Source organism: Pelodiscus sinensis, chromosome 2 (genome assembly GCF_049634645.1).
Source record: "Pelodiscus sinensis isolate JC-2024 chromosome 2, ASM4963464v1, whole genome shotgun sequence".
Taxonomy (NCBI): domain Eukaryota; kingdom Metazoa; phylum Chordata; order Testudines; family Trionychidae; genus Pelodiscus; species Pelodiscus sinensis.
The window spans coordinates 244,445,948-244,461,683 of record NC_134712.1 but is presented as its reverse complement, the minus strand read 5'-3'; the positions used below and the strand labels follow the sequence as shown (position 1 = coordinate 244,461,683).

General features: G+C 45.6%; 1 protein-coding gene across 17 annotated transcripts in view; it reads right to left on the bottom strand.

The window, feature by feature from the left end:
* The window catches only part of PRKAG2 (protein kinase AMP-activated non-catalytic subunit gamma 2), a 385,760-nt gene that overhangs the window by 160,813 nt on the left and 209,211 nt on the right, over window positions 1-15,736 (bottom strand). Inside the window, exon 1 of one of the 17 annotated variants that reach the window (XM_075922818.1) lies at window positions 14,586-14,802. The exons of the other annotated variants lie outside the window; for them this stretch is intronic. Within the exon in view, the coding sequence (XP_075778933.1) occupies window positions 14,586-14,622 (37 nt within the window). The 5' untranslated portion in view covers window positions 14,623-14,802. Of the gene's footprint in view, window positions 1-14,585; window positions 14,803-15,736 lie in introns of those variants that run through there. 17 annotated transcript variants of the gene reach the window in all.

Below are 15,736 nucleotides of genomic sequence, written 5' to 3'. Positions count from 1 at the left end.
AGATGGGAAGCGACTGTCTAGGAAGGAGCATGGCGGAAAGGGATCTAGGGGTCATTGTGGACCACAAGTTGAATATGAGTCAACAGTGTGATGCTGTTGCAAAAAAAGCAAATATGATTCTAGGTTGTATCAACAGGTGTGTTGTAAGCAAAACTCGTGAAGTCATTCTGCCGCTCTACTCTGCACTAGTTAGGCCTCAGCTGGAGTACTGTGTCCAGTTCTGGGCGCCACATTTCAAGAAAGATGTGGAGAAATTGGAAAGGGTACAGAGAAGAGCGACAAGAATGATTAAAGGTTTAGAGAACATGACCTATGAAGCCAGGCTTCATGAACTGGGCTTGTTTAGTTTGGAAAAAAGAAGATTAAGGGGGGACATGATAGCGGTTTTCAAATATCTAAAAGGGTGTCACAAGGAGGAAGGAGAAACTTTGTTCCTCTTGGTTTCTGAGGACAGGACAAGGAGTAATGGGCTTAAAGTGCAGCAGGGGAGGTTTAGATTGGACATTAGGAAAAAATTCCTAACTGTCAGGGTGGTCAAATATTGGAATAAATTGCCAAGGGAGGTGGTGGAATCTCCCTCTCTGGAGATATTTAAGAACAGGTTAGATAGACATCTGTCAGGGATGGTCTAGACAGAGCTTGGTCCTGCCTTGAGGGCGGGGGGCTGGACTCGATGACCTCTCGAGGTCCCTTCCAGTCCTATGATTCTATGATAACTTTTCTTTATCGGCCCTCTCCATACCACTCATGATTTTATATACCTCTATCATATCCCCCCTCAGTCCCCTCTTTTCTAAACTGAAAAGTCACAGTTGCTTTAACCTCTCCTCATATGGGACCCGTTCCAAACCCCTAATCATTTTAGTTGCCCTTTTCTGAACCCTTTCTAAGGCCAAAATATCTTTTTTGAGGTGAGGAGACCACATCTGTACACAGTATTCAAGATGTGGGCGTACCATAGTTTTATACGGGGGCAGTAAGATATTCTGGGTCTTATTTTCTATCCCTTTCATAATAATTCCTAGCATCCTATTTGCTTTTTTGACTGCCGCTGCACACTGTGTGGAAGTTTTCAGAGAACTGTCCACGATAACTCCAAGATCTCTTTCCTGATTTGTCGTAGCCAAATTAGCCCCCATCATACTGTACGTATAGTTGGGGTTATTTTTCCCGATGTGCATTACTTTACACTTATCCACGTTAAATTTAATTTGCCATTTTGTTGCCCAATCACTCAGTTTGGTGAGATCTTCTTGGAGTCCCTCACAGTCTGCTTCTGCCTTGACTATCCTAAACAGTTTTGTATCATCTGCAAACTTTACTACCTCACTGCTTACCCCTTTCTCCAGATCATTTATGAATAAGTTGAAAAGGATTGGTCCCAGGACTGACCCTTGGGGTACACCACTAGTTACCCCTCTCCAATCTGAAAATTTACCATTTATTCCTACCCTTTGTTTACTGTCTTTTAACCAGTTCTCAATCCAAGAAAGGACCTTCCCTCTTATCCCATGGCCATGTAATTTACACAAGAGCCTTTGGTGAGGGACCTTGTCAAAGGCTTTCTGAAAATCCAAGTGTACTATATCTACTGGATCACCCTTGTCCACGTTTGTTAACCCCTTCAAAGAACTTTAAGGGTATGTCTACACTACCCCGCTAGTTTGAACTAGCGGGGTAATGTATGCATACCGAACTTGCTAATGAAGCCCGGGATTTGAATTTCCCGGGCTTCATTAGCATAAAGCCGGCGCCGCCATTTTTAAAAGCCGGCTAGTGCGAACCCCGTGCCGCGCGGCTACACGCGGCACGGGCTAGATAGTTCGAACTAGCTAGCCATTCCGAACTATCTGTACGCCTCGTGGAACGAGGTGGAACGAGGTGTACAGATAGTTTGGAATGGCTAGCTAGTTCGAACTATCTAGCCCATGCCGCGTGTAGCCGCGCGGCACGGGGTTCGCACTAGCCGGCTTTTAAAAATGGCGGCGCCGGCTTTATGCTAATGAAGCCCGGGAAATTCAAATCCCGGGCTTCATTAGCAAGTTCGGTATGCATACATTACCCCGCTAGTTCGAACTAGCGGGGTAGTGTAGACATACCCTAACAGATTAGTAAGACAGGATTTCCCTTTACAGAAACCATGTTGACTTTTGTCCAACAAATTATGTTCTTCTACATGCTTCACAATTTTATTCTTTACTATTGTTTCAACTAATTTGCCCGGTACTGAAGTTAGACTTACCGGTCTGTAATTGCCAGGATCGCCTCTAGAGCCCTTTTTAAATATTGGTGTCACGTTGGCTACCTTCCAATCATCAGGTATGGAAGCCGATTTAAAGGATAGGTTACAAACCACAGATAATAGCTCCGCAATTTCCCATTTTAGTTCTTTTAGAACCCTTGGATGAATGCCATCCGGTCCCGAAGATTTGTTAACCTTAAATTTTTCACCTGCAGGCTGCGGCTCTGGGGCTGGCAGAGTTGGGGGCTGCCCACAGCTGGTTCCAGCCCAGCCAAGTGAAGCAGGTTAGTGGAGATGGGGCTCCCCCTCCGCCCCCTGCAGACACCCTATGGGACACATCGCAGTACAGCCCAGGCCCCAGCACCCCACATGTGACCGGCCGCCAAGCCCTGCCCCTTCCTGGAGCAGGAGCCAGAGCCTGTAGCATGGGAGAGGGGGTGTTAACCAGTGTTCCCTCTAAACTGTGCTGCAGCGATCAGTCCAGAGGAGCCAGAGGCTCAGGGCTCCGGAGCTGACTGTGCGGGGCTGATTAATCACCTGTGAAGCTGTGCTGTAGCACAGTTTAGAGGGAACACTGGTGTTAACCCATTAGCTCCCAGGAGCTGCAGCCCCAGAGACACAGAGCTTAGCACAGAGTATTGCCAGGTCCTCCTGGCCCCTACGCCATATCACGCCCTCGCCTCTCCTGCCCTGCTCCCCTCCAGAAGGAAGCTGGAGCTGGTGTTCCAGCCTGCAGCTGTGCACCGATGCTGAGGTTTGAGCCGCAGCATGGGCTCCCCGCTACTTGGGGGGGAGGGTTGAGCTCCTGCCTCATGTGCCACAGAAAGTCAGCTCATTGCCAACCCCTGTTCTACACTATGGCCTACCCTCCTGGGCCAGATCAGTTAGTTCTAGGGCTTTCCCCTGCTTGGGTAGTCCAACCAAACAAAGGGAATTATCAAAGTCCAGAGGGTTTGTAGGAGAGGGAGAAAGGAATGCTTCCTTTTCAGGCTCTCTCTGCAGCATGCCCTCCCTTGCCCCAGTTGTCATGGGGAAAGATTCTGCCTTCCCTCAGCTCTTCTCCACTGGAGCTGCAAGTTGCATGTCTGTTTTCTTCCCTAGTCTACCACCACGTGAGCTAGTCCCAGTGTCCTCTCTAATTTTTCCAGATTTCAGGTTCCAGCCCAACTCCAAACATCTACACAGAGATTTTTCTGCCCCAGAGCCCAAGCTACTGCACTTTGTTTACATAGTTAGAGCTAGCAACATTTATCATCCAAATAAAAAGTTTGTTTGTGTGCACTTATCAATAAAGCACAGAGGACCCAATTCTCTCTTTTATGCCAGCGTAATTCAGGAATAAATTCATTACTCTTGATGAAGTTACACCAGCATAAAACATGTGCACAAGGTGAACTGGGCCCATATACTGTACTCAAAGGGATACTTGTGTGCAATCAGAAGACTTTAGGCCATACAATAGAACTGAATTAAAAAAAAAATCACATTGGTATGCAGAAAAACATTTTGAAACCATAGTAATAGAGATGTAGCCGTGTTAGTCTAGTCTGGAAGTGGATCTGGCCCACGAAAGCTAATCACCTAATAAACCATCTTGTTAGTCTTTAAAGTGCTACATAGTCCTGTATTTTGAAACCAGGAATCACACAGACAAATGCTTCAGAGAGCCTTACAAACCCATTTTCATATTAATTCCAGGTCAGCTACTCATTATGGGTCTAATCCATAGGGTTTGTCTCCAGTGAGGATTTTGTCACCCTACTGCAGATGCACTGCAACAGTGTAAACTGAGGTTTTCAGTGGTACTGTTTAACTTGGTTTCATACTGGAGAAAGCTGCACTAGTCACAAATCACTTTTTACCCCAATGAAGTACCCAAGCTTCACTATTGGGAGAAAAAAGGTGATGGGGGAGGGGCTGGAAAAGGTCAGTAAAGCTTAAGAAATATTTTGCATCAACTTCAACTCACCTCAAAGGGAGTTTGAGATGCTCAGTGTCTTTCAGGGTCAGGCCACACCTCAACCAAACTGAATGAAATGTTTAAAGGGAAGTTTGTGTTTAATACCACTAAACCATGGAGTCAGGTAGTTTCTAAGGCACTGATGATGCAGTCAGGAAATAGTTAACTAAACAGTTAAGGAAAGATTCTGTTATCCCATTGTTTGCATTTCTGGTGCCAGAATATTAGATATAGTAGGTGAATGGGATAATATATTTTTATCTAATAAAAGATATTACCTCATTCACTTTGTGTGTCTGTTTTCCCAGCCATTTCCAGAGGAAAGTTATTGCACCTAAAGATTTAAAACATTAATGTAGGGCTTAATGGTTTTTATGAAGAACTACATAAAAAGGACATTTGCTTAGCTTCTCCTGATAGTCTTACTGTTCTCAACAAGCTAAATAAAATTGACTTTGAAATCTCAAAATCCCCAGAAAAATACAGTTGATGCTCTAACATGGGTTTTATTTAATGTAGTACTGTGCAAAATTTAGTTTATTTCTGTACAATTTTAATGAAGTGCCTAACTCCTAATTTTACTTGGATCGAAACAAATTTCCTCTCTTCCTTCCCAGGCTTATCGCTGTCCTTTCCAGCACTTCTCCTTAAAAAAAAAAAGGAACAGCATCCCTGTAGATTAGACAGCACTAATTACAAGTCTGGTTCAGAGTGGGTGTTGCAGACATATACAGATGATGTTTAATGTAACACACCACCGTGAGCCACAAAAAAAGATCTGTGATGCTTTGAATATCCTCAACTCCTACTGATTTCAGTGAGAAATGAAGTTGCTGAGCATCTGGCAGGATTATAAGAAAGCCAACTTTCCTGTTCAATTCTCAGTTTCGGACAATTTTAGATAAATGGTGCTTGGGAAGAGACTTTTATGGTATCAATTATGGATGTTCAAGTGTCTACAGAGTGTTTAGGGTTTGGGGAAGCTGTAAGTGATGAAACTGACAAACTGCTCAAAAGATAAAAAACAAATTCGTTCTGAAAACCTTGCTTCTGAGATGTGTCCATCCTGAGTTAATGGACTCTGAGTCAAAAGAAATCATTTCCAATACCAATCAACTGTGCCAACAGAGTTATTACCAGACACAGGGCAGCCACAGACTCACTGTCCTGATGAGATTGGCATCCCAGCTAGGAGAGGACATAGGAAGCAGTGTGTCAAAGGAGACTGAGGAGTGACAACCTGCGGAAACTATTCTCACCCCATTAGGAATATGAAACTGGCTGCTGAGCACCTGACTGTGAGTCAGAAAATCTGGGTCCTGTTCCTGGCTGCCAAATATCAGCCTAGGTTTGGAGATCTGGGGCCAAGTGGTAAAGAAGATCTTGGCGTGTATTAAACCAGGGTCTTTGGGGCTGATGCAGCAGCTGATCCCCTTCGGGGGAAGGGTGTGCCGCTTGTTCCCATTTTCGGCTGAGGGTTGGATCGTTCCTCTGCTCCTCAAGGAAATCCCCATTGAGCTCCAGCTCTATCAACCAGGGTGCCGCAGCGGCCCTTGTCAGGGTGGGTTTGAGTTTGGGGGGTGCCGGGCCTCTTGAGGATCCTTTGCCTAGGTCATCGGCCTGTGGCCCGCCTGTCAATGGTCTACAAGCACGCCTGGCCTTTGCTGTGTTTACAGATCATGTGCTTCGCTCTCACTGCAGATCTGCAAAACCTGGGCAATCCTACCCTAGGACCAACAGGTAGGGCAGTTTCAGAGCCACCAAGACTTGACATTGTCCTTCCCACTGTCCAGCTTTTAGCGTCACGCAGGTCAGAGTAGGACCTCACATCCCCATGGACGCACTGTATCTGTATCGCGGCACTTGGTTGGTCAAGCAGTGCTATCATGCCTGCTCGTACAATGGTTTGGTGGCAGCAGGAGACTTCTAGGGAAGTGGTGCGGGGTCTGTTCACTGGAATGGGCACCTCTGTCTTGGACATCTCTCTTGAGGGCCTTCCACCCCACCACCAGCACCTGCCCATAAGTGCAATCTATAAGTGTTCCTCTTGGCCACACTGGTAACAGCCACCTCCATTTTGCCTCATAGGAAGAGTCTCCTGCGGGGGAGCTTCCCATCCATTCAAGGGTCTATCACTCCTCACGCAGAGGTGTCCCTAATAGGTTCATTTAGCTGAGTTATCCTGTCGAGATGGTCCAGCATGGGAGGGCCATGCACCTACGTTTACCCCCCAAAGCTCCCTGACCTGCTGTTTACTCAGTTTCTGGTCCAGCTTTGCCAGTTCTTCATCTGCCATATAGTTCTCCATTAAGAAGATGGCTACAGCAGGCATCTTTGGGTGGTGTGGCAGAACCTGCAGGAACTGCTCTACAGTCACTGCCTCTGCTACTTGAGCCCCAGTCTGCTGCTCAGGCTCTTACCATCTTCAGCAAATGTCTCAGATCTGTTGTGTTACTGCCCTAGGCTTGGTGGGAACCTTTCCTGGTGTAACCATTGGCAATACATCTCAGGGCACACTCCAGCTTGGCCTAGTATTGCCACTTTCAGCTTGGGGTACTCTCACGCCTCTCTAAAGTCTAAATTCTGGAAGGCCGTTTGGGCAGCTCCCATCAAATGGGGCAAGGATGGTGGCCCAATGTTCAGCTGGTCACCAGGTGGCCATGGCGACCCCCTCAAAGGTAACCAGATACACCTCCGTATCATCCCTGGGACCCATCTTGGTCAGGCGCATGAGCACTCTCCACATACTGCCCCCGGCTCAGTCCTATGCTGGGTTAGGGACTGGGGCTGGTGCACACCGCCACAAAGCTGCCATCTGCTGGAACAGTTGCTCCTGCTGGGCCTGCTGTTAGGTGGCAAACTCCTGTAGCAGCAGCTGCTGTTGTTCCTGCTGTTGGGTCACCTGTAGCTGTTGTTGAATGACCAACTGGTAGAGCAGCTGAGTCTGTAGCTGCTGCTGTTTCTGCTGTTTCTCCAGTAACCATTAAAAAATGGATTCAAGCCAGTTTTTTCTGCTAGTTGCTTTTCTCAAGCTCTCTTTGCTGCTCCCTCTTTCTCTTACGTCAGGGGTAGGATCGCATTAAAATGCCTACATTCTCCACTGGTGGTTGCAGGGTAGTACGTCTGTTCACCCCAGGGGTTGGCTGTCGAGTTCCCAGGGGTCTTAAATCTCACCACAACCCCACTCATATAGTAACTCAGTCACTGTCCTAAATTCCTAGCCCCCTTGCTGGGGCAGGGCAGCCTAGTAGCTGGAGTCCATAGCAACAGGTATAGGCCCCACAGGTTGGGGATTGAGGAGGGAGTATGGGGGGACCCAGGCCCTCCATACATCACTGGGTCCCAGCCTGGGGCTCTATTAGCAGTGACATGGGAAATTGCTTGTTCAGCAGGGAATCCCACTGCAACACGCTGAGCTCCTCGGGATACACTCTCCCGCCCTGGGCTACTTCCTACCAGTCTCCACTGGACTCCTTCTGGCGTCCTTCCTCCAGATCCTCAGCAGTATCCCTGGGTGTCTCAGTGACTGGCCTCTAACTTTGGTACCAGTGGCGGTTTGCCGCCAAGCACTCTGGCAGTACCTCCTTCGTCCTCAGCAGCCAGTCCAGAATGAGCCTCTCCAGCCCTGTATACTTGGCCTGCAGACAACATACCCAGCAGGTCTGCAGGGACAGGCCTTCCTCAGCCAGGTGAGCCTGGTTAAGCCTTACTTCCCTAGTGCAGGGCTGCTACACCCTGTCACACCTCCATTTTCACAAATGTCCACTAATTTGGGGAACTTCTGTTTTTGGAAGCCCCAAAACATCAGCTGCCTTATTTTTACAGGCACTGAGCAACCATGAGGCTGGTGAAGTTAATGGGAGCAGCTGGTACTCAGAGCATCTGAAATCAGACCTGTGTTTCTGAAGTTGGGCACCCAAAACTAGAACTCACTTTTGAAAATTGGGCTTTCCACTTTCAGTGACTCAATTTCCCATCTGCAAAATGAGGATAATTCTTCCGTAGGAAGACAGAATGGTAAAGCCCTATTAGATCACCTAATCTAACTAAGATCTTACCTCCAAGAGTTGTTGTGAGACCTAATTCAGCTCTATTTGTAAAGCATTTAAAAGATTCTCATATACTATCATAACAAAAAAGCTTGCTGCCATTGTACATCTCAGACTTGTAAATCCAATATGAGGATATTTTTGAAGGGCCAGTCACATTAAAAATGCAAGTTCCAGATTTTTTATAAAGCCAAAATACATTCTGGACTAACAAAACTCTTAATTAATTCAAAATGTATCCAATTAACATCTTAACAGTCAATATTTCTAAAAATACATGAAGTCATATGTGCATATAGTAGCTGCACTGTTCTACCACATACAAAGCATAATAAAAAGAAAGTGAGGTACAGCTATACCACATGGTTAGAAACAATACCTCATAGGGTACTTAACGGTCAGGTTCAAAGGCACTAAAGAAAGGTCTAACGTCTTCCCTTGGGAAGAAAGAAGCCTCTTCACATATTACCAAAAGCTCTCCTAAACAAATCAGGCAGAAAAAATGTTATGGAGGAAGTACAATTAAAACAAGGAAGCAGTAAAAACTAGCCAGAAATTTCAGACACATCTACAACGGAGGCAAGAAAACTTAGTATTCAACTAGGAGTCTGAAGAGAGAAAAAATATGTAAGATCCCACTAAAACTTTTACTGGTTTTATTAAGGAGGTGAACTTATGTGCAAGTAATTCTCCATCACCCACAGTTTCCCTCACTGGAGAAAGAAATGTACAATAAACGAAGGTTCTTTTGTATCATCAGACCTAAACTGCTCTGCGTTTTCTCCGCTGAACAATAAAGTAATAATTTTTAGTCAACAAAATAAAAAGCCACTAGAGATGGAAAAGACCTATTATGTCATCCAATCCATCTCCTGTTGGTGCAGGATTGTGACCTATAATTTTCCAGTAATTCTTCTTGTCCAATTTTATGGGAAAGTAAACCCTTTTTGCTTTGTTTCCACTCCATTAATACAATATTGTGTTTCATTTCTTTTCTGTTGGCAATAAAAACATGGGACACATACTCACAGAATTATTTACATTGCTTCTTACTGATGATTCGTGAGCATCAAGATTTGCAAACTGACTTTAATTTGAATTAACATAAAGAAGCAGTTGTTCACATTAAAGTACATCCTTAAATATAGCAAAGATTTGAGATCACCATGCTAGAACCAAACAATGCATAGATGCATTTTCTCTCTTTTTTGGAAATCTTCCGGATAATTTGGAAGTATAGTGACTGACATTGAACAACTGACAGTTAACCATACTATTGTTTCTGAGACACCAGTTTTCCCCATTCTAAATATAGGAGAGAAAATGTGATCTCTCATATATCACTGTTTGGCAATTACTGACTTTATCACTGCAACCTCAGTAATGAAAAAGATTTAAAGTATTTTTTTCATTGGGCTTGCCTAAAACATTGGATTTTCAACACAAACATATACAGGAAGCAAAAGGAAACATGCATCCTTTGGTTTGATAGGAACACACTGGCAATGTGCCAGAGCCAAAAGGCCTTCCTTAGCTTGAGTGAAATAGGCAAACTACATGTCCTTGAAGTACAAGTGGGGTCTGCTGCATGTTAGGATCCCAGCATGCAATGCTCCATCTCAGTTTGAGGAGCATCAGATTAGAAGTAGAAGGCTCACTCATGATGGGATGAGTAGAATATCAGTGTACTGAAGATAACACCCAGGGACCACTTCTTTGGCCAATACTAGCATAAAATATAACAAGTGGGATATTTAGTTTGTCATAAATATACACTAAAGTTGCTATAATAATTTCTTTCTCTATACAGGTCAATCTCTCACACAATAATTTCCTTTAAAGACCTGACTCTGAATAGCTTTCATCTGCTCTTCCCACTCAAGCATTCCTATACAAGCCCACTCTCCTGTAGGACTTGAGAAGAAAGAATTAATAAAACAACACTCGGCCTTTTTTCTCCGGGAGCATTTGAAATCACAGTTCCTCTGACAGGTGTCCTTTGCTAAATGGGTGACTCTGTGTGCTGTCATCTGCCAGCAACATGGCAGGGTGTGGCTGTTTTTTTATGGGTAACAATACTTACAGCCTGTAGTGTCTTGCCCATACTCCCCTTCAGTAGAACAGCTCTGCTACATATGTTTGTTACAAACTCAACTCCTCCCCTCATAGAAAAACAGACCTCTACCCTGCCTGCACATATTATACCCCTCATGAACCAAGAACCTATACAGCTGGCTGCTGCAGACAGAGGAATGAAAGATGCTGCTGTTTCAGCACATGATCATCCCTGCCACTTCTGCATACAATGGTCAATTTTGGGTGGCACAGGCAGTCCCCGGGTTACGTACAAGATAGGGACTATAGGTTTGTTCTTAAGTTGAATTTGTATGTAAGTCGGAACTGGCTCCAGGCGGCGGCTTTGCTCGGGTGTCCCTGGTCTGCTGGGGGGGTCCAGCGGCTTTGCTGGACCCCCCCCCCCAGCAGACCAGGGGGACAGGAGCAAAGCCGCCCAGGCGGAGGGAATCCCACTGCCTGGGCGGCTTTGCTCCGGGGAAAACGAGCAAAGCCGCCCAGGCAACGGGTCTTCCGCTGCCTGGGCGGCTTTGCTCGGGTGTCCCTGGTCTGCTGGGGGGGGGGGGGGGTCCAGCGGCTTTGCTGGAACCCCCCCCCAGCAGACCAGGGAGACCGGGAGAAGCTTTTCTCGCCCCGGAGGACACAGGTGGCGATCCGCCGCCCGTGAGCTCCGGGGCGAGAAAAGCCCCGCTCGTAAGTGCGGATCCGAAGTAAGTCGGGGACTGCCTGTACTTGAATGGAGTTGCAACCCTCCTCGCATGGGGAATAGGGTTGCCAGATGGTTTCAGAAAAAATACCGAACAACAACAAAGAACACGCCAGGAAAAAGTTTGTTGAGGGGAAAAAGACCCCAAAACCAACACCGTGGCCCTTTAAAAACTGCGTGGTGAGGCATTTTGGCCTTAACAGGCTGCCGGTGGCCACCCACCATCTTACCTCTGTGCGCCAGGCCAGACAGCTCCCCTGCGGAACCTGGTAAGCACTAGGGTTGCCAGGCTGGCTCTGTATTGAGCCGGACAGCCCGAGATTTTCGCCTTCTGGCCGGGAAACAAAAATCAGAAAATACCAGACATTTTAGGTTTCCGGTATTTTCTGCATTTTTTTACCGGACAGGAGGCGAAAATACCTGACTATCCAGTTCAATACCAGACACCTGGCAACCCTAATGGGGAGGAATTAAATGATACCACCTGGAGCTTTTTTTTATGTATCTGCTAGGAATAATGTTTATAAGATTTCTGGGATTCATTGGAAATTTGCAGTAAATCACTTTTGATGATCTACGGATTTATTCAATATTCTCATAGTTGGATCTGTATGTGATCAAGTGGACAAAACCAGCACTAACAAGTTTTCAAATCTTCCCAGGTTTATGCATTTGCTGATCATTTAGACTCAAACATCTTTTAAAAAAAACACAAAGAAATTTTAATTTGCAATGGCTTAGAGTGCTGATTTGCCTCTGATTCCTTTCATAAATCAGGACAATGCTTCCCTTTCATTTGCCTTCTTGTGCTAGAAACAAAAACAGAGGAGTAGGCAGGCTACTGCTGATGAATTTTAGTGAATCTGAGTGGGGCCTACTATTAGTTCATTAAGCTGATTCACTCCTCAGGCATAAAACTATGCCTATTTTAGCACTTAGACAAATGGTGCAAATTATGCAAGATGAAGTTTAGTATAGCTATTTAATGGCTGTAAAATTATACTCCCACAGGCTTGTGGAAAATTATTGGCTTCTTTTTAATCAAGTAGCATTAGTGAGATACTGTACACATGTACAGAGTTGTAAAATAACATACAGTCTTATAAAAAAGTAAACTTGATAAGTAAGCTAAATAGTCATTTTGCCAAAACGAACATGGATTCCTCCGAGGACATCTTTTGGCCAGTCCTAGCATTCTCATTAACACGCAGACTCATCTCCCTACTGATGGCCAAGGACTGTGGCCCTTCCTGTCAGCTCCCCAAGTAATATGGGGCTTCCACAGCATTGATTCCAGCTGCTTTGGCAGGTCACCTCAGTGTAACAAATAAATGAGGGGCAGAGGAGTCTGCATGCAGCAGGTAAAGGATTCCATGGGCACTGCTGAAAGGAAGTTGTGTTAGCATGGGAAAGAAATGAATCTCACAGAGATTGAAAATCTCCTGGCTGTTAATCCACGTGTGCCTGGAAATGACATTCAGTTTTAACTTTACTGATGTATCATAGTTTTGTATCTGCAGTTAAAAAATGCCTATCTGAATCACTAATTAAGCCTTAAGACCCCTTCCCTAAGGCAGGTAAGTTTTACACATGGGGAAAGTGAGGCACAGAAGGGTTAAATGATTCAGATAATGAGGCAGCAGTAAAGGTGGGAATAGAATCCAGCAGGACAGATTCCCAGTCCCCTTTGATAAAACCATAAGACAACACAAGTTTTTGCTTTGATTTCCTTCAATAGAGCTCTGTGATGAGAGGGGCCATTGCCATTTCTAAGGGGGAAAATAGTGGTTAACATCCAAGTATAAGCAAGGACGGATTAAGCTCTTCGTAGGACACTCTCATAATTGTAGGCCCTTAAATTAGACTATATAGAAATATATAAGGGAGAAATGCTCTATCCCCTATATACCTAATATCAGCCACTTTAATTTTTGCTCTTGGAAGTGGCAAAATATGTGATAAATTCATGGTATTACATTCTAAAACAACAACTATTTTGTTGTATACGACAATTATATTTAGGATTCATCTGATAGTAATCGTCTGATAAGGAGAAAAGTAAGGTGATGTTGCTGCTGCTACAACGGTAAAATCCACAAAGCAATGCATTGCACCGCAAAGCTGATAACTTGGCAAAATTGTGTCTCAAGATTGTTCAACATCATTTATGAAACAACAGTACATTGGCTGATGCTGGCCATACATTTCCGCCTGAAATAGTGTTTAGTAGTAGCCTAGGGTCTCTGAAACACAACTGTGAAATCCAAACACTGTAGTAATAAGCAATCACTCCATATTTCATAAAATATTTTGCAGAAAATACACCTTCCCAAAATTTGGATTCTGATTTCTCATTACAGGGTAAATGATTTGGTAAAAAAAAAAAGATATGCACACTGTGACGGGGCAGAGGCGCCCTGCACTGAGAAGACCCGCCCGACCGCGTATGCGGCGGTTCTCGAGAGTCAGGCCAGGAGCCCCGAGCGGGGCGCGCCGCGAACACCCGCCCATGCGGCCCCTGCACGCCCCGCCAACCACTGCGTCAGCTGTTCGGCCGTGGCGGCGGCAGCCTTCCGGCTAGAAATGCCAGAGGATCTCAGGGAGGCGGCCAGGTGGATGACGCCATCGTGCTACTCCAGCCGCCAGCGGGAGACGTCACCAAGCCATGCTGGGTGGGGCCGCGGCGGTGGAGCAGAACCGGGGAATTTAAACGCCGCCGGCAGGGAGGGAGGGGGAGAAAGCAGGCCACGAATGGCCTCCCTCCCCAGGGCCGTTAGGTGGAGGGGCCCGAAGCCGAAGGGGTAAGCCTTGCTCAGCAGGGTGAACCAGAGTGGGGAGAAGAAGCAGCCCAGGGCGGGCGAAGGGAGCCTGCGGGCTGACGAGTTGCGGCTACGGCCCCGTCAGCCGGACCGGATGAAAGTTCCGTCTGAGACCTTAGGGCCCTGGGCTGGGGTCCGTGAGAGGGGGCAGGCCCGGATCCCCCTCTCCCCACCAGGAGGAAACCGCTCAGCCGACGTCTCGGGGAGACCCGGCGAATTAATGACCTAATTAGTTGGGACGCACATAGGTGACTGCGAGGAGGGGTTTGAACTAACGACCCCGTGGGTGATGGGAAGGGGGAGTACCTCGTAACAAAGGGGGAGCGGTACCCCACTACACACACAAAGAATATTTTTTCAAGCAACTAGCAAATGGGGAAACTATCCAAAGAGAATGTCTTATTTATTCTCCCTCAACTGGTAAAGGGTATTGCTACACATGCAAACTATTCTGTCAGTGACTAATCAATTTATAACAAGTTTCAATTACTGGAAAAATGCAGTCACTAGAATTACTTCTCATGAGCAGAGGAAGGATCATCTTGGCTGACGGTCAACGATGCTTCAGCATCAGAAGTCCATCAGAACTGACACAGAGAAGATGAAGGGAAGATCATGTAAATACTGGACTGAAGTCCTAAAGAGAATAGTTCCTGGAATAAGATTCCTTGCTGAACGAGGACTAGCCTTTCGTGGGGTCACTGAATTGCATGGCTGCCCGAACAATGGAAACTACCTTGGTTGCACTGAACATCTAGCTGAATTTGATCCATTTCTTGAGTCAGGAAAGTGTGTAACAGGTGTTTTATTTTGTATAGATCTGCATCTCTCTTCTGCAATCTAAAGGAAAGAGTGATTGTGTTAGAATCCTTTCCAGAGCCTGTGTATATTGTGCATCCCCTGGAGATGTAAATGGTAAACTTGAGTGTCCACAAGGTTAGAGTTCTGGGAAAGGGTTTGCTGAAGCGACCAGGGCATCTTGGGGTCTGGGTTGGGGACCTGGTCTGTGGGGCCTCCTTACTTCTGTGAGGAGGTAAGAGAATCCATATCCAGGGAGTATGCCAAAGAGACAGTGCAAGATTCTGCCTGGATAAGGAGAAGCTTAAAAGCACACAGGTCCAGCATGTGGAATGCAAATATATCCGCCTAGTAAATGTCTAGCAGGGAAAGCTTTACTGGTAGAGACCTGCATATAGATACAATTTGTATTTGCAAAACTGATCCATGGATATCTGCATCCACAGATGCAGATATCAATAGATATAAAGTGGATATCTGAAAATTTGCAGGGTTCTAGATATAAAATTTGTATCTGCATCCATAAACACAAAAATGAGCTGCAGATATAAAGCAAATAGCCTCAGATTTGCAAGGCTCTATTTACTGGGGCTGTGACACAAGGCAAAGTGATTCTTGCCAGCCAACTCAGTTTAGGATTTATGGATCTGACCACAGAAGAAGCAAATGTATAAGAAGTTATTTTCGGTGTGACCTCAAGGCTGTACTGTATATAATCATACCTGAAATAGGGAAATGTAATAAGGTTAAGTATTCATTTTCTACTATGTGATAGGGACACTCAGAGTAGGTCTTTACTGCACAGTCAACTCCATGATCTGCACTGGACTTAACTCCTTGTGAGTTGGGGTAAATGAGAGTGGACACACTGGAATAACACATTAGCCACACAGTATGATTGTGTTAACAGCTGCTGAGCTGTGCTAACTCCAGCTACAGTATGTATCCCAGGAAAGGCCAGTGAAGTTGATTTAAAATAACCATCACACTTGTTCATGGACAGAACTTCAGCACGGGGAAACAAGTTATAACTCGAGCTAACCAAAGTGAAGACAAGCACTCAGATCTTTCGACCTCTTTTTCCAAAAT